The 18642-nt window shown below is 36.7% G+C and overlaps 1 protein-coding gene and 1 pseudogene across 1 annotated transcript in view; one reads left to right on the plus strand and one right to left on the minus strand.

The window, feature by feature from the left end:
• The window catches only part of SMC3 (structural maintenance of chromosomes 3), a 46401-nt gene extending 28014 nt beyond the window's left edge, over window positions 1-18387 (minus strand). Inside the window, exons 1-8 of the mRNA XM_003409121.4 lie at window positions 18229-18387; window positions 16903-16978; window positions 11137-11175; window positions 10707-10774; window positions 4255-4326; window positions 3620-3699; window positions 3290-3368; window positions 915-1032 (exon numbers count right to left, since the gene is read on the minus strand). Of these exons, the coding sequence (XP_003409169.1) occupies window positions 915-1032; window positions 3290-3368; window positions 3620-3699; window positions 4255-4326; window positions 10707-10774; window positions 11137-11175; window positions 16903-16978; window positions 18229-18243 (547 nt within the window). The 5' untranslated portion in view covers window positions 18244-18387. The remainder of the gene's footprint in view (window positions 1-914; window positions 1033-3289; window positions 3369-3619; window positions 3700-4254; window positions 4327-10706; window positions 10775-11136; window positions 11176-16902; window positions 16979-18228) is intronic.
• LOC104845814 (MOB kinase activator 1A-like) lies at window positions 4395-5553 on the plus strand (annotated as a pseudogene).
• Window positions 18388-18642: the final 255 nt, after the last annotated feature.

Below are 18642 nucleotides of genomic sequence, written 5' to 3' on the forward strand. Positions count from 1 at the left end.
AGTTTTTATGTAATACTATCACTTCTCAAATAAACCATGAATTAAATTTAATCTTAAGAACTTTAGGAATATTTCTTTGATATTATGTGGTAACCAAACTTAAGATACTAAAATGGCAATTAAGATGCTTTATTATGAAAAGTATCAGAGAACACAATGACAATAATTTTGATATTACATGTGGTAAGGTCCTTCATCTTAAGCTTCCTTTCAAGCCAGTGTGCCGTCTCACAACATTAAAAAAAAAATTCATTAACACTGTCAGTATTACTGATTCTCAATTTCTATTAAAAACATTATTTACAGCTGCCAACTATTGAATACCTACTACCCTCCAGCCAGAGTGGTACTCCGTCCCTTTGTTCGTCAACACAAACTACGAGATAGGATTGTACAGGTATGGAAGATCACAATGTTAGTTAATTAGTCAGATTTTGAACCCAGGACTGACTCTGAGCCAGGATATGACAGCGCACTTAAAAAGCAAAGCAAGGTTTCCATGATAAATGTATGAATGAAGATTCCAAGTTCAAACTTTTACAATTACTTGCTCTGAGCAACTTAAAATGTAATGCCAATTGATAATCCAGCATTTTTTTTTTTTTTTTTGAGGAATGCATCCAAATTTGTAGTCCTCACTAACAATGATGAGGAAGCTAGAAGCACAAAACAGCTGACCTGCAAAGGCACTCTTATCTAACAGTTGCACTTCTTTATTCAAAGAGACGAATTATTGGAAATCTCAAAACTTAAACTGCCTCAAACTAATTTTCTCTCCATTTAGTATATAAGCAAATTATCATACAATATACTCCTGAGAATATATAAAAGATGTAACTTTTTTTTAACTGTTACAACATGATGACAAAGTAATTGCCCAAAAGAAAAAGAAAGTGTAATCACATTTGTTTTACCTGTTTCTTTCATTAAGGAGATGCTTTCTTCTTTTCGCTCATCATATACTCTAGTACCAGCAACTTCTCTTAATAGCTTTAGTCTTTGGGAATCTGGTGCTGTTGCCATCTGGTTGATCTATAAATTTAAAGAAATGATTACTGAATAGCTACAGAAAGCTCTTTAGCTTAAAAGGATTTTAGTACATATATTCATATGCTCGCTTCTTTATGTTTTAAGTAGACTATGAGTTAGCTAAAATAATTTGTATAGCACATACCCCTACATACTGTACCTCCTCTAATTAAATGGAATTTACCAAATAAAATAGAAATGGAATTGATATATTTATGAGCCTCCTTTATGAAAAACTCTAACTTACAAATGGAGGAGTATCCATACTATCACTTTATCATAGTCAAGATGATAAGGTATAAAAGAGCTCCATTTTAAAAGAACAAAGGATTTTTACAAGAGTGAACTATCATTGACAGCAAATTTTTAAAACCTGTAATAATACAATTAAAATATAACAAAAGTGGTATACTTTAAATGTAGATAGATAAAAATAATTACTTTACAGGGGTAGTGAGCATTAAATGAAATAATATAAGAAAAAACCAAACCTGTTGCCATCGATTCAATTCCAACTTATAGCGACTCTACTAGACAGAGCAGAACTGCCCCGTGGGGTTTCTAAGGAATGGCTGGAGGACTCGAACTGCCGAACCCTTACTTAGCAGCCTGAGCTCTTAACTACTGCGCCATCCTTTAAAATCTCATTTTAAAATGCATGGCAAAAAATGTATGGCAAAAAGAGAGAGTGGCAACCTAAGTGAGATGCAACTTAATGCAGCGGAAATAACAAGCAAAAAGGTGAATAAATAACAAAAGCTCAATGAACAATAAATAGCAAGCAATAAAGGTCAAAAGTATCAGTTTCATTAAAAAACTAAGGTGAAAGTTAGTCTTAACACTTTTATATAAAAGGGGAACCATTTCTGAGCTAAGAAAATACTATCTAAAGTATATACATCAAAGAATAATCACCCTTTAAATCCTCATCACTGGGTACCCCAATTAAATATGTTCATTCATTCAATTTATCCACTCAAGAAGTATTTACTGAATGGCTACCACATATGTTCCACCTTTTTGGGCACTGGGAATATAGCAATAAACAAAACAGGAAAGGTCTTGCCCTCATGGAGCTTATATTCTAGGAAAATAAGCACATTGTTAATGTGTAGCATAAGTGTCATGAAAAAAAACAATAAGAAAATAAAGCACATAGCGTACTGAAAGGAGGCAGTGCTATTTTAGATGATGTAGCTATGGATGGTTTATGTAAAATGATAAGGAGGTAAGACTCGGATAATAGCTCTTCCAAATTAACTTCCTTTTTTTAAAAAATTTATCTCCCACAAACAGTAAAGGTCTTCTCAAAAATCTGTTCTTTCAGTACATTTCCCAAAAGTAAAACCCCATACTTTTCCTAAGATTTCTGAATGATGACTTTCCAACACATACCTAAAAAAGTCTCCAATATGAAGTAAGAATTGGACATTCTTTGAGAATTCTCCTCTAGTTCTCATCTCACCCCCTCAGATAAAATATACTTCAGAAAATTACTAGGGCATCTCAGGGTAAGCTTTTAAAAAAAGAAACTATCTTAGAGATAGTTCAAAATATACAGGGGGTAGTAAAATAATTAGCTTAAGTTTATAGTTTAGCTGCTGTAAAGAATACAATCTCAGTAAGGGAAAATAATTCATACCATTATTACAGATTTCTGATAATACAAACTTTTCAGTGTTTTGGAGCCCTGGCGGCATAGGAGTTTAAGAACTTGGCTGCTAACCAAAAGGTTGGCCGTTGAAATCCACCAGCCACTCCTTGGAAACCCTATGGGTCAATTCTACTCTGTCCTACAGGGTTGCTGAGTTGGAATTGACCTGACAGCAACTGGTTTTTATTTTTGGTTTTCAGTGTTTTAATTCTATGATAAAGTAATTTAATATTAATTCTAGAAAGTAATTTTTTCCAATGTGATTTTTATGGAATTTCCATAATATTCTTAAATATGATTCTTATGACTTCCACAAACCAAAAATGTCTCATAGAATATAGTGAATATTACAGGTCACTAGGAAAACAAGATCCACTTAAACGACTCTCCTGAAATATTTCTATCTTATTTTCTAATGGATCTTTATTTGGAACTTTATAGCCACAAAAAGATAATGCTTACTTCAACATAAAATAAATCATAAAATAAGGTCCATTTTTGCTTCAATTTAACCACTATAATCAATAAACCAAACTCATCATTCAAGTGAAGAATATACTTAGAAAACAAATCCTATTAAAAAAAGAGCATTTTTTTTTTTTTTACCTTTCCTTGTTTAACAATATAGTAAGGATTGCTTCGAGAAAAACCAGCACTTTCAAGGAGGTTCATCACATCATTTTTCCTGTTGAGAAACATTGGAATTTTTTGTTAGATAAATAATTTAAAGCATCGAACAATAAGCAAAATACGAAGAGTCTAGTTCCTGTTCATTGGAAAATACAGAATAGTCATTAAAGTTCTACTGTATCAACCTTAGAGAATCTTACGATTCTTATGTTCACGCTTTAAATACTGGCTTGCTGAGTATGAGGCAAGAAGAATATTTTTACCCTTTTGTAAAAAAAAATTGTAAATGTGAAGAAAAATACTTACGTGACCATTTTCTTGTCTAAGAAATACTGATCCTTTTTGGCACCAATTACCCTCCGAAGTGAAACTTCCTCTTTATCAATCTAATATTTAAAAGTGCAAAGTTAATTTAACAGTAAAAGCAGGAAACTTTTTAGTCAATAAGGTCATTTTAAAGTTCCTTAACCATAAGTTTTCCCTATTATAAAATCTCAATTATCTCTCAAAGGACCAAAACCAAACCAAACCCAGTGGCGTCGAGTTGATCCCGACTCATAGCAACCCTGTAGGACAGAGCAGAACTGCCCCATAGAGTTTCCAAGGAACGCCTGGTGGATTCAAACTGCCGACCCTTTGGTTAGCAGCCATAGCACTTAACCACTACACCACCAGGGTTTCCTCTCAAAGGACATGCTATGAATATTCAATTCTTAGGACAAACTTTTTTTCACAAGAGCCTGCATATTTCCATTTGCTGTTTTCCAAAATGTTCGTTTTAATTTTATGGCAAAATCATTACGTAAACTGTATAGTTATTTTAATACAGGTTCAAGTATAAAAGTTAAAGTACAACTATAAACAAATGTTTCTAAGTATTCAAAAATTAACTGCATCAATAAAATACTGAACATTACTAAAGAGAAAAAACAATAACTCACTGGTAAACGGTTGTCTGAATTGTCAAAAATAATCTCCACAAAAGCAGAAATAACACGAGGACCAGTACCCTCCTAAAACATTAGAAAAACAAATTTTCTGTTTAAGTAGTGTTTTCGTAAACGCTTTTAAAATTCAGTGCATGGTGCCCTCCCCTCCCCTCTGTGGACCGAAGATAAGCTTCCTCCTCAGCAGCTGCTCTTCTAAAACATTCAAACCAAAGAAGAATACCCCAGAAGGGTCTCATCAGTATGAACTCTCAAAACATGCAGAAAGCAACTCGAGGAAGTGGGAATCTGAGACAAGCTGTTATGTTGCCAGAAGGACAGGACCTCAATGAATGGACGGCTGTTAACACTGGATTTCTTCAACTAGATCAACATGTTATATGGAACGATTACAGAATTCTGCACTAAAGCAAGCTGTCCAGTCATGTCTGTAAGTCCACGATATGAGTATCAATGGACAGATATTACTAATACTAAAAAACCAATCAAATGTTCTGCACCAAAATACAGTGACTATTTGATGACTTGGGTTCAGGGTCAGCTTGACAATGAAACTCCTTCTCCTTCTAAGACTGGTGTCCCATTTGCCAAAGACTTTTATGTCTGTCGCAAAGACTATTCTAAAGCGTCTGTTCAGGGTTTATGTCCATATTTATCATCAGCACTTTGATTCTGTGATGCAGCTGCATGAGGAGGTCCACCTCAACACCTCTTTTAAGTACTTTACTTTCTTTGTACAGGAGTTTAATCTGATTGCTAGGAGTGAGCTGACACCTCTTCAGGAATTGAGAAGCTTGGATCGAAAGACAGATAAATGTTTGTTCTAGAACACAGCTATCTTCTTCATCTACTGTTAGGGCTGTCTTATTGCAATCTCTTATAGATGACTAACACAAACTTTAAGAAAACAGGATAAAAAGACACCTGTTGTCTAGGTCTACTGATAAAATTGTCCCAAAGGTAGGTTGGCCTGGTAGCTTCAGGGGGAGACCCTAAGAACACAGCCAACTCTGATGTGCTGCGTGACGACTCCTGTTATTGTCACAGGGTCACACCTGGTTGTGCTCTGTAGTGACTAACGTACAGTTTATTAGTTTACTTAATTCTTTTGCTGAAGAAAATGATTCATTGTTTCAGGTGACAGCATAATGGATATTAGAGTTTCTACCAGTAATTTATTAACAAGTTTCCAGAGCAAATTTCCTAACAACACACTCAGATCAACTTGTTTTACAAATAGAAAAATTTTTTTTTATAAGTTTTCTTAACATTTAGAACACTTGTGTCACTTTGGATAACCTTTTAGTTTCAAATTTGTATGCTAGTGTTTTTACAGATAAGAATATATATGTGTATTTTTACAAAATCCATGATTGCAATTTAAATCATCATATAGCATATCTGGTATGGGAGCAACCAATGTTATTTCCAAAATGACTTTATTTTTAAATCTTTATTTGGGATTTTCTCAACACATAAACCTATCTCAAATTGTTAGAGTTTGTGTGTGTCATAATTTTGTTTAAGGCTTCTAAGGATGATGTTATAGATTTTTATTTTGAAATGCTTCATTAAAATTAATTTTAATGTGTAGCTTTTGGGTAAGAGAAAGAAAACTTCCAAAAAATTATGGCAAACTTAGGTCTCACAGCCACTACATTCGTTCATGTTGTTTTTCAAAAGCCTTCTAATTCCAGGTAGATGAATGGAAGAAAGTACTAAGAGTGCTTGAGTTATTTTGTTTTGAATTTCCTTTCTTTTTTTTTTTTTTAACATCTGTATGTTTTTATTGACTTGAGAGTTAATGGTAGTGAAGAAATGCATGAACTTTATCCTAATGAGGAGAACTTAGGGAAAACCACAATAAAAACCACGAAGGTATACTCATTTTATAACACAGCAAAAGATTTTGTGTATTACTTTTTGTGTTTGTGTGTTTAAAGGAGACAAAGTTGGAAGAATAAGTAAAAAAAAAATATATTCATTCTGTTCATATCAAAAGGATGAACTGAACCCCAATAGGGGTTGTATCCTATTTTAATTTTTTTTGTAGCAAAACTTGGGTTTAATTTCTATTGGGATAAAAAGAATATTCCTCCTTTAATGAAAAAAATGCCTTTTTTTTTTCTATCATTTGGTTCCTAGGATTTTGTGTTGTTTAAAATGTGTTGAGCCACAAGTACTATATTTTTACACAAATAACACTGCCAACCTTCTGTTTGTTTGCCAGCCACTCCCTCCCCTCTGCTTCTGGGGTATTTTCTTAGGCACACTATGCTAGTTTTTTTTTTTTTTTTTAAACAGCAACATGTGAAGGAGGATTGGCATAGCAGCCTTGTGAGGATGTCTGGGGGGTCAGGAGTGGCTGGCTAATAGACATATTAGCCACACATTATTTATATAAAAATATGGTATGTTGGAAGACTTGCCAGATAGGCAAATCTTTAAATTCATCAGCATTCTGTGTTTTAGAGTTGTGATGTTTGCAGAGTCCTTACCAACCTCCTGATGGCTTTGATAAAAAGTTAAATTTGATAGTAATTTTTTTGGGTTTTTTTGCTATTTATTTTTACTATTTCACTAGACTATGAAGAAAAGAATTGTTAGGAAACTCCATCCTTAATAACTCAACTTCAGTAAATTCTTAACTATATACAGAATTTTAAATGAAATAAAACATTTCATCTAATTTGGCCTGGAAGCATATATCACCGTTTGAGTGGAATAATCACTTATGAAAAAAAGAGAAAAAGCCCTGTATGACACATTCCACAACCAATTGTTTTTAAGCTTATCCAAAGGCCCCTGTCAGCCTTTCTGTATATTTACATTGATCAGTTAGGAAAAAGAAAGCCAGTTTTTAGATGCCACCTAGAATGTTACTCTCAACTGTATATTAAGTTTTGTTGGCTTTAATTTCCTATGTCCACAAGGAATGAACTTATGTTTCTCAATTCTAGGGTTGTACTTTCATCATCATTTCTAATAATTCAAGTATTCTCAAACAAAGGGGTCCCCATTTTTCCCCCATTTATCTTCGGTGATAGAAATCCTCCCTCTCTTCAAGACTATGCCCCAAAATGAACCAAAGATGGTCACATACTAGAACAGAAGTAAAGGCAACTTATTAATGGAACATAAATCAAAAGTCTGTTGGTAATTTGAGATTCACAATTCCACTCAGTCCTTTTTTTAAAAATAAAAACATTGTTAGCAGGTTCCCAAGCCAATCTCACTTAAATAACAAACAATGCACCTGAATGGTAGTGTTAACATTATTTGTTTATATTCAAGTTCAGGGAGTCTGGTAGAAGGGAAACTAGAGAAAGGGGAGAGGATGGCACTCTTCTGACTTGGCTTAAGGGCCAACCTGATAAGAATTGAAAGAAATCAGTTTGTCCTTGGCTCCTCTCACTTTTCATTTATCTCCCCAGTGCTCAGGATTAGCGCTAACCCAGGTTCCCTGTCCCACAACACCACTTCTCTTCCCCTCCTAATCCGAAGTCCTGTCCTCTCTAACCGATCTCTGCTCCTCACACCTGATCACTGTCATGGGGTAGAGAGTGCTAAATTGTGCAGTTAAACATATGGTGCTTTCATTTTCAGGAGAGTGATGTGTAGACATTTGTTTAAATATTGAGATTTCCAGTTTTTGTGTTGACCAGCCAGAAGTATACTTTATTCTTCTTCAGACTGAATAAAGTCATGTCATAGGGCTGCCAGCTAACAAAGTATTTCATCTTAAACATGTAGAGCCCTGGCTCACTCCAATGTTACTCAAGAAATCCAAGTCTGTATTCACCATGACTTTGTTAACAACAGAGACCATTTTTCTAGTAGTGCAGAGGCAAGAGGAACAATCTCAGTGGTGATTTTAACTTTTGCAAACATTGTTGAGGTTTCCTGATTATTGTCGACCTTCTTTCTGAGCAGTGAGGTTCTGCTAAAAGTGGAGCTTCTCAAGCATAGCATCAGTACCTCATAAGCATCAACAAATCAGGCCCAGAAAGTATAATACTAGAAATTTGCTTCTAAGTAGATCCAGGCATGGTGCTGGTGCTCCCCCTGCCTTGTCAAAGGTGCTGTCTCCTGTCAGTGTGAGTGAAAAATGCTGGCCCAGATACCAAACACTGAGCACCTTCAACAGGGATGTTACTTCTTCCTGACATTCAGTTCAGTGAGTGGATCTGATTTTCACTATTGTCAATTTTGGCAAAGTGGTAAAATAGTAGTCATTTTCAGACTTCCTGAGTTTTGGTACTTCAGACAGTAAAGGACTTTTGATAGTCACAGGGATGATATTACCTATGGTGGCAGTAATTTTACTGAAGCAACTGCATTAAAATTCACTTGCATTTTCTCTCATTATCAAATTCTATTCCAAACAAGTATTCTGTAAATTGAAATGGATTACCAATGTATTATATAGAGACTTGCTATAGAACAACATTCTATGTTTGACATCAAAAACAGTTTACGTAAGTTAGTCTTGGTTACCTTCTAAAATATTTTTAAGTGTTCTTTACACTTAAATTTATCTATTTTTCTAAGTCAGTTAACTGTATTTTTAAAGAAATATTTTGTATCTACTTTTGTAACTTCATCAGAATAAAGTATATTGAAAAAAAAAAAAAACAACACTTCAGGGCATGGTACCAAACCTAACTCTATGGAGAAACACTTCTATCAGATTGGTATAAGCTCTTCTGCCAAAACAGCAGACACTGGATTTTGATAACCCATCAGTTCTCAACCAAATAGCTTTTGCTTCTGAATAAAAAATTTAGAAATATACAGGCGATGTCAAAGTTAGATGTACTTAGGTCTTGCTCTGCAGAACACTTTATTATAGCAATTCTACCTATCTGCTAATATCGAAAACATCTTGAAACTATTCTATTACAGAGTCACCTTAACAGTGGAAAGGAACCCTAAGAAATCATCTGATAATTACTGGAATTGTTTTTTATTTTTTTAACAATTAATTTGTGACATTCCGTGTAGTTTTAAATCTGCTATGAAAACACACACATCTAACCTCTATCACACTTAGACCAAACCTAGTCACTACATACCAAGATTCTCGAAACTATTATTACTATGTGGTGTGTCAATACAATGGAGAGCTATACTCAAAGAGGTTATTAATTCTTGTAATGCCCGTCTGAGAAAACTAAAAGATTCTTCTATAGGGAACCAGTCCTGATTACTGGGCTATGAATTTAAACTTGAGGGAAAAAAAGATTATGGTTAAACAAAAAGAACTTCTTAAGGGTGAGAGACAGTGTTGCCAAGATACACTGAGGAATCTCCCTTTCTTTAAAATCTCTTTGAAATAATTACAAGTTATATTCAAACCAGAAAAGAAATAAATAATTTTATTACATAGGCTTTTATAATTTTTATCCTAAAATAACTCTAGCTCATTAGTCTTAATTATCTAATGAAAATTCTAAAATTTTTCGTTACTGTATACTTACTGTCTTTCACATTGGAAAGCGGTATTACTATCTAAGTACAAATATGGCTAAGAATAACAAAAGACAACTTGTATACTGTTTGGTTTGCAATGTTTGCTTCTCTGTGCCTTCACATAACTTCTGGTTCTGTATCTCAACGTTGCTAATCCCCAAACCCAAACCCTTCTTTTTTCCTCAGCAAACCTGCTTCTAAGAACCTTATCAGATCACATCTTTAACAAAGATAATTATCTAATTTACATTAACATTTAGGACATATCCACCCATGGGTTAATTCTACAATTATCTTCTAACAATTATATAGAAATTAAGCCCTTATCCTGCATTAATAAAACCAAACCAATTGCCGTCAAGTTAATTCTATTCAGGGAGACTCTACGTGTGTCAGAGTAGAACACTGCTCCATAGGGTTTTCAACGGCTACCTTTTTTGGAAGCAGACTGCCAGGCCTTTCTTCTGAGGCACTTCAGGGAGGACTTGAACTTCCAACCCTTTGCTTAACACCTGAGCATATTAACCATTTACACCAGCCAGGGACTCATGAATTAGTATGTTGATGATGATGTTGTTGTGTGCCATCAAATCCATTCCAACTCATAGCAACCCTATAAGACAGAGCAGACCTGCCCCATAAGGTTTCCTAGGCTGAAACCTTTACAGGAGCAAATTGCCAGGTCTCTTCTCCTGTGGAGCAGCTGGTGGGTTCAAAACACTGACCTTTCAGTTAGCAGCCAAGTGCTTAACCACTGCACCACCAGGACTCCTTTACATTAATACAGCAGGCTAAATTTTACAGCAGAATACAGAGACCCCTGCATTAACACAGTAGGCTGAAATTTAGAGTAGAATAACACACTTCATGTTCATGTGAATAAATTATTGTGTCCACTGAGACTGATGATTTTTTTTTTACATATATAACATAACATAATATTAACAACGATGTCTTAAAGCAGTCTCACTTACATGCAACAAAGCCAGTCGCTGTTCCGGACGAAGATGACTAAACTCATCGCTGAGGACAAACTGAATTGCTACAAATACATAAAACATAAGTTTTATATAATGAATTCAAGTTTTAAAACCACTCTCATATGTATTATTTCATTTGATTCCAAAACCCATCTAAGGTAGACATGACAAACATCTCTATTTTTACAGTGAAAGAAAATAATCAGAGGTTAAGTGTTTTGCCCAGTCTTACGTGGCTAATAAGTCACTGGGTAGAGAATAGAAGTCAGATCTTTAGACTCTAAACTCTCTAAACTGTACCCATGTGTGAAGAAGTATTTCTTAGGTTTCATGCACACATAACCTCAAAAAAAGAATGATTTTAGTAAATTGCCTTAACATACCCAGATCTTAATATATTTAGAAATTAAAAATGAATACGTACCATAGAAAAAGTTACTTTTTCCAGATCCATTCCTGCCCACTACAAATTTCCAAAAAGTACATGTTATTTTTTGTAATAACCAATAAAATTAAAACTATCAAATATTAAAAAATTTACAAACTCAACTTTCTAACATGTATCTTAATATTTAAAATTAAATACAACAGAGCAGTAAACAAAAGAAACCAAGAAACAAAAGTTTTACCCACCATTTGAGTATAAGTCTCCTGTAGACTTCAGATAGTTTTTTTTTTAAAGAAACTTATTCTTTTGCTCTTTCCCAATTGTTTAAAATTAATAGAAATAACTATAATACCTGGCCTTCATAATTTATGTTCATCACAATACTTATTCTAGTTTAATTATAAATAAGAAAGTATTTTTAACAATTTAAAAATCACACATTGCTAACATTCTAATATACTTAAGTAATCATTTTAAATTCTCAAACTGTTCACATGTTAAACTGTTTATGGTCAACCCTATAATATCGTTTAGTCTCACAGAGCCAAGTCTAGACAACTATAAGGCACTTTTAAAAAACTATCTCAATTTCAAAATAAGCAATTCTATACATAAAAAAAAATCAAAAGTTTCTGATTTAATAAATATTTGAATTTTTTTTTTACTTAGCAGGCATTTCAGAGTTAAGAGTCATGAATAACTGTGCCAATCTCTATATTAACCACAATACCATGAACAAATTAGCCACCTAATTCTAAGTTATCACCTTTAATGCAAAGTAAAATCCTAAAGAGATAATTTACGTTATGCCAGAAAGTAAGGAAGTACTTGAAAATAAATAAATAAAAAGGTATATAATGAAGACGTACGAGCCAGCTTGAAAGGGTCAAACCTGAGACAAAGTGGAGCACCAACATAACTAAGAACAGTAATGAATTATAAATCATTGAGAAGAAAAATAATCCATGAATCCATACAGACAATAAGAAGATAAATAAAGGAGGAAGCGGGATTCTTATTTATAGTAGAACACTAAGCGCCAAGCGCTAAGTGCGAAAGGAGTACTAGACATGGAAACTCATCACGTGTAACCACCAGAATAAAGGGAAGAATGCTAAATCTCTCGGAACATTTTGATGAGGAGCACAGTATTTGCACAGTCCTAAGGTGTCTCGTGAAATTACTTGTTAGCTACACGGGGAAAAACAGTAACTATACAGAAACATAAATCTTCACAACTGGATCAATAAAAACATCGTGATAAACGGAATAAGATCGAAGTTGGCAAGGATTTCATTTTACTTAGATCCACAATCAACCCCCAAGGAAGCAGCAGTCAAGATATTAGACGACAGACATACTGCATGGCGCAAATCTGCTGCAGAAGACCTCTTTCAAGTGTTAAAAAGTAAAAATGTCACTTTAAGGTCTAAGGTGCGCCTGACCCAAGCCATGGTGTGTTTTCAATTGTCTCTCATGAAAGCTGGACAATGAATAAAGAAAACCAGCCTCGGACTGATGCCTGTGAATTATGGTGTTGGTGAAGAACACTGACTACACCATGGACTGCCAGAAGAACTAACAAATCTGTCTCACGAGAAGTACAGCCAGAAAGCTCCTTAGAAGCAAGGATGGCAAGACTTCATCTCAAGGACTTTGGACATGTTATCAGGAGAGGCCAGTTCCTGGAGAAAGACAGCATGCTTGGTAAAGGAGAGGGTCAGCAAAAAAGAGGAAAACCCTCAATGAAATAGGCTGACACTGGCTGCGACAACACATTCAAGAATGACAATTGTGAAGATGGTGCAGGACCAGGCAGTGTTTCGTTCTATTGTACACAGGGTCGCTATGAGTTGAAACTGACTTGACAGCACCTAACAACACCATTAATATAATGGTGCTGCCCATGTTCCAGTTAGGTTGACTGACCCAGAAATGTCATTTATAGAAATTTTTTTTTTTAATCTCCAGTGCAGGATCTAATTTAGGATCAGGTATTGCATTTGTCATGTCTCTTTTAATTATTTCCATAGGCGGCTAGGTGGCAAAAATGGTTTAGCCAAAATGTTGGCAATGTGAACCTACCCAGTGGTGCCCTGGGAGACAGTCCTGGTGATCTGCTTCTGAAAGATCACAGCTCTGAAAATTCTACAGAGCAGTTCTACTCTGTACACATGGGGTTGCCATGAATCAGAATCAACTCAATGGCAACTAACAACAACAATCATTTACACAGCCTTTGTCTTTTAGAACATTGTTATTTATGAAAAAAATAAGTGATGTGTCCTCCTGAGGGTAGGATATCTGGAGGCACATGATGCCCCTCTACTCCTTATTAGTGATAATTACTTTTGATCACCCAGTCAAGGTGTTGTCCAATTTTCCACCGTATGTTGCTGTTACTGTTAGATGCTGTCAAGTCAGTTCCAACTCACAGGGACCCTATGTACAACAGAATGAAATACTGCCCAGTCCTGCGCCATCCTCAAAATTGTTGTTATGCTTGAGCCCATTGTTACAGCCAGTGTCAATCCATCTCATTGACGGTCTTCCTCTTCTTCTCTGACCCTTTATTTTGCCAAGCATGATGTCCTTCTCCAGGGCCTGGTAAGGACTATGATATACATAACTTACTCTAAGGGAAAAAAAAGTGTGTGTGTACAGAAGGATTGGGAGAGCAAGTGCAAATGATAAAGCAAATACGGAAAATGAGAATAGCCGAACCTGGGTAAAGGGTATAGGAGTATTCTCTGTACTGTTCTTATTTGTGTAACTTTTCTGTAAATTTGAAATTATTTACAAATAAGCTAAAAAAGATAACTTATCCTTAAATATTTCAAGCAATAATCCACTTATAAATAACTGAAAAAAAAATTTTAATTCTCTTTTAGAATTACTCTTCTCCATAAAGTAGAACATTATACAGCTATTTTAAAGGATGTTGAAGAGTAATAAGGAAAGATATACTCAAGATTTATTCTGAAGAAAAAAAATAATAGATTACCAACAGATTACACTATGAACATTTTTATTAAAAAAAGGTGGGGGGCAAACTCATGGATGGAAACCCTGGTGGCATAGTGGTTAACTGCTACAGCTGCTAACCAAGAGGTCAGCAGTTCGAATCCGCCAGGCGCTTCTTGGAAACTCTATAGGGTAGTTCTACTGTTCTATAGGGTTGTGACGAGTTGGAATCGACTCGACGGCAGTGGCAGTGGGATAGTTACGGATGTACACAGACTGGAAAGATATTCAGGCAGACCCAGTATATATATCCCCCCAGATTCGCCCATCCCAATCCAGGTCTTGGCTGCCTATCAGTGGACATCCTCAGGCCCCTAACATCTCTGGTTATTTCAGCCTGCCCTGGGGATGCATTCAGGTCATATCTGTAAAGACTCAAAAAAAGGCTACTCCCTGGAGTAATATAATCCAGAAGTGGGGAAATTAATGCCTGATGTGGTAAACTTTGACCAATGAAAGACAGGGGTCGGCAAACAAATTCCTCTTCTTCCTTTCCCATTTGACGGTTCCAAAGCATGACAGGTCCACAAAGTCTTTCTGGAAATTATCCAATGTGACCACAAACCAGCTGTGCCTTCTTTATAAAGCTGTGATCAGCTTTTCCCCTCGCTCTTGCCCTCAGACTGCACCTCGCATTAAAGCGTTGGCAGCTAAGCCTGCCTCAGGCTCTGTTTTCTAGGAAAACAAGGCTAACACAAGTATAGACCATTAATATTAAGAATGACTATCACTGGGTAGAAGGATTAGTTTAAATTTTCTTCCTTTAGTTTTTCTGCTCTTCCATAATGCTCTATAATTACCATAAAATAACCTTAGAGAGTTATGTTTGGCACATACACCAAACATTTAAAGATCAGCTCAGAGATACCTGTCTTCATATCTTGCTGATTTTTTTTTTTTTTTTTTTTTTTTTTGAGACAAAATCATTTAGCAATCTAAGTGGTATGCTTTCACCAGATATTTTTTAGGGCCAACCACTATGAATGACTTTTGGTCTTTCTTACATTATTAAGATACCTGGATGTGTTGTTACATATTTAAAGTTGTGTATCAGGTTTGTTTTAGTTAAAACAACATTTAAGACAATTTTCCTATGTAAAAATGACTACCAACAATGCTAGTGTTGCAACCAAAGTAGCAAAACACAGCTCTCTGACAACAGCTAAGACAATAATAATAAACTGTTGTTCTTAAGTGCCGTTGAGTCGATTCCAACTCATAGCAACCCTACGTACAACAGAACAAAACACTGCCTGGTCCTGTGCCATCCTCACAATCATTGCTGTTTGAGTCCATTGTTCCAGCCACTATGCCAATACAGCTCGTTGAGGGTCGTCTTCTTTTTCACTGACCCTCTACGGAAGATTCTACAGACTTCTGAGTAGAGTCTACAGAAGTAATTTAATCAATCTAGATAAATAATGGTCATTTTACAGGTCATTTATAAAACTATACAAATGAAATACTAAGGTATTTATTTCTACCGTGTAACATATCTGGAGCCCTGGTGGCAGTCGTTAAGGGCTTGGTGGCTAACCAAAAGGTCTGCGGTTCCAATCCACCAGCCGCTCCTTGGAAACCCTATGGGGCAGTTCTACTCTGCCCCAAAGGGTCACTATGAGTTGGAATTGACTTGATGGCAAGTGGTTTTATAACATGTAGAAATAATATAAATCTAGTAATTGTTCATTTTTCTCCATTTCTAGAGATTTTCTGATTGATGAAAATCAGAAAGCATCTATAATCAAAATGTAAGCAAAATTCCAGTAAAACCAAGCTATCTTTATGGCACATCAATTCAATTAACTAAATTTTCAAAATAGCTGGAGCAGGAAGAAAAGCATGTTTTCTTTATTTCCAACTACAGGGTTGCAACCAATGTATGGAGCACAGATAAAACCATTACATTAGAATAAAGGAAGTATGATTCTCCCAGGGTCTTCTGGGAACATTACCATCCACTGATTTTCTACATAAATCGTACCTAGTAATGAGGACACTGTATGACAAAACTCTGTCAACAGCATGTGTGTTTAGAAGCACTCATTTCATCTATCCTTTACGAGTTAAGCAGACAGAAAACTTTCATTGGCTGTATCAGCAAAATGGGCATTATATAATCTGAAGACTAAATATAGTATAATGGCAATCACTATTTAGTCCTTTTTCCTTACATTTATATATGCTTTCTCATTTAATCTTCCCAACAGCCCTATGAAAGAGATATCATTGTCCCACTTTGACAAAACAGAAGCTTCTCAGAGAGTAAAGTTTCAAACAGAACTGGGATTTCTGAACCCCATTCCATTATACTCCAAAATTTACACTCTTCCCACCAAGCTCTTAGACATTATGACAGGAAAAGAAAAACTGACAATCTAATTTATGACTAAAGAATGATCACCTGTGAAATAAACAGTGAGCATTTTAACAAGCATATGACATATATCAAGAACAGAATGGCTCAAACACTGAATTTAGTTCCATTCAGTCTAAATTTAAAAAATAGTTATCTAAGCTACTAAAACACACTTTCACACAAATAAGGTCACTCAAATAAAAATGAGTAACTTATAACTGTTTTACCCAAGAATTTTAAATTTACAAAATAAGCAATTCATCAGTGCAGATAAAGGACAAAGAGATTACTTCAAACAGATAAATGCATGCAATACTGAAAGACAATTCCTGTCTCCTCAAGCCAATAACATGGTTTGAATGGACAGAATTTATATGGCTGTATACATAAATCTGATCTAGTAAACCAGGAACACTTACCAATAACATTATGCTTTGAACTGAAGGGATCTACAATTGTTTGATCTCTATAACTTCGAAAACCCTGGATAATAACCTAATAAGTAAAAGAGATATTTTTGAGAACGCACACAAAAAGAAATAATTTCTAAAGTAACTGTTTTTCTTTTTAATTTTATTGTGCCTTAGGGGAAAGTTTACAGCGCAAATTAGCTTCTCATTCAAAAATTTATACACAAATTGTTTTGTGACATTGGTTGCAATCCCTGCCATGTGACTGCACCCTCCCCTTTCCACCCGGGGTTCCCCGTAATTTTTTTTTTAAAGTAACATTTCTTTCCATTTTACTTTCTCATTTAACGCAAGTTAGAAAACTTTCCATTTTTTTCTATAAGAAAAAAACTCATTTTGGAAAGTGAAGATTAAAAATCTTTTTAAAACACTCCTTTTGTCAGTAAGCATTGCCAATTTTTTGTTTTTAAGAATCATAATTAGTGACCTATTAAGGAACTCTCAAACTCAAGTACCCTGCGTAAGCGTGACTGGAACACGCAACATTACATCCTATTGTAAAAGTGTATCATGGAGGCAGACCGGTCCCAGCTTTCCTGACTCCAAGCCCAGTGAGCGCTCCCTTCAGTCAAACATACCACCAGCCAAAACCAGTAAACATTCCAAAAGAGTCCTTGGAGTCCAACAATCCAATAGAAAACCTTTTCCCAAATAGCGTGAATTGGCTCATCTTTGTGGTGGACTCCTGCGCGGGAAGACCATTTTAACAGAAGTGAACAACTGAGTGAGGCGCTCCACCTTCTGCAGGAATGAGGATCCCCTTTTACTTCTCCGGTAAATTCGGGAGCCGAAAGGTCCCCGGTTGCAGCCGACACCCCAAGGGGCGCCCCCGACAGGGGAGACCGACTCTCCTCACACCCCCCCCCCCACCACAGGGTTCCTTCGGGGCCATCTCTGCAGGATAGCACTGCCCTTCCCGCCCCCGGGCCGGCCGCCAGCCAGCTCTGAGCCCTCTCTGCCAGCGCTCCCGGCTCGGCCCCTGCCCCCGCCGCCGGCCCCTCCACGCCTCCCCGAGATCCCGCTTCCCTCAGAAGAGACCCTGCGGGGGGGTGGGGCGGGCCGGGCTGCAGAGGAGCGCGCCCCAGTTCTCCGAGCCCCGCGACCCGGACGCTCGCAGGCCGGGACCTCGCTCCCTTCCCCCACAGGCCCCTGTCCAGCCTTGGGTCCACCGTTCGCGCGGAGAAGAGCGAGGCCGCGGGTCGCACTGCGACACCCCCGCCTCAAGGAGCGTTCCTCACGGACCAGCGACGGGCCAGGCGAGTGCGCAGGCCTTACCTGCTTTATGTACATTGTTCCGCGGCCGTAGCCAGGGAGAAGGCCTCCCTGCGGAGCAGTACCAGCACGGTGGCCGTAGGGTCAGGTAAGGCGCCTACGAGACCCCTCCCCCAAGGCGCCGCTCACTCCCCTCCAGCCAAACAAAATGGCGGCGCCCGTGGAGGCGGAGCCCGCGCCTCGGGCAAAACCACTCTTGCAGCCACCACAGAGTGTAGGAGGAGCTCGGGTCACGTCGCTTTTTCTTTTTAGCAAAACGAGTCTTCTACAGCGTTGTGCGGTGTATTTCATTTGACTATTTAAGTTCGTGGCTGAGCCTTTCCTGTGACCTAATCATAAATTTCATTCGGGAAAGCTTTGGCCGTGAAGTTGGGCCGTACCCCCTCCGAGCGTGGAGTCAATGGTCTCATCCACATG

The sequence above is a fragment of the Loxodonta africana genome, chromosome 16, assembly GCF_030014295.1.
Source record: "Loxodonta africana isolate mLoxAfr1 chromosome 16, mLoxAfr1.hap2, whole genome shotgun sequence".
Taxonomy (NCBI): domain Eukaryota; kingdom Metazoa; phylum Chordata; class Mammalia; order Proboscidea; family Elephantidae; genus Loxodonta; species Loxodonta africana.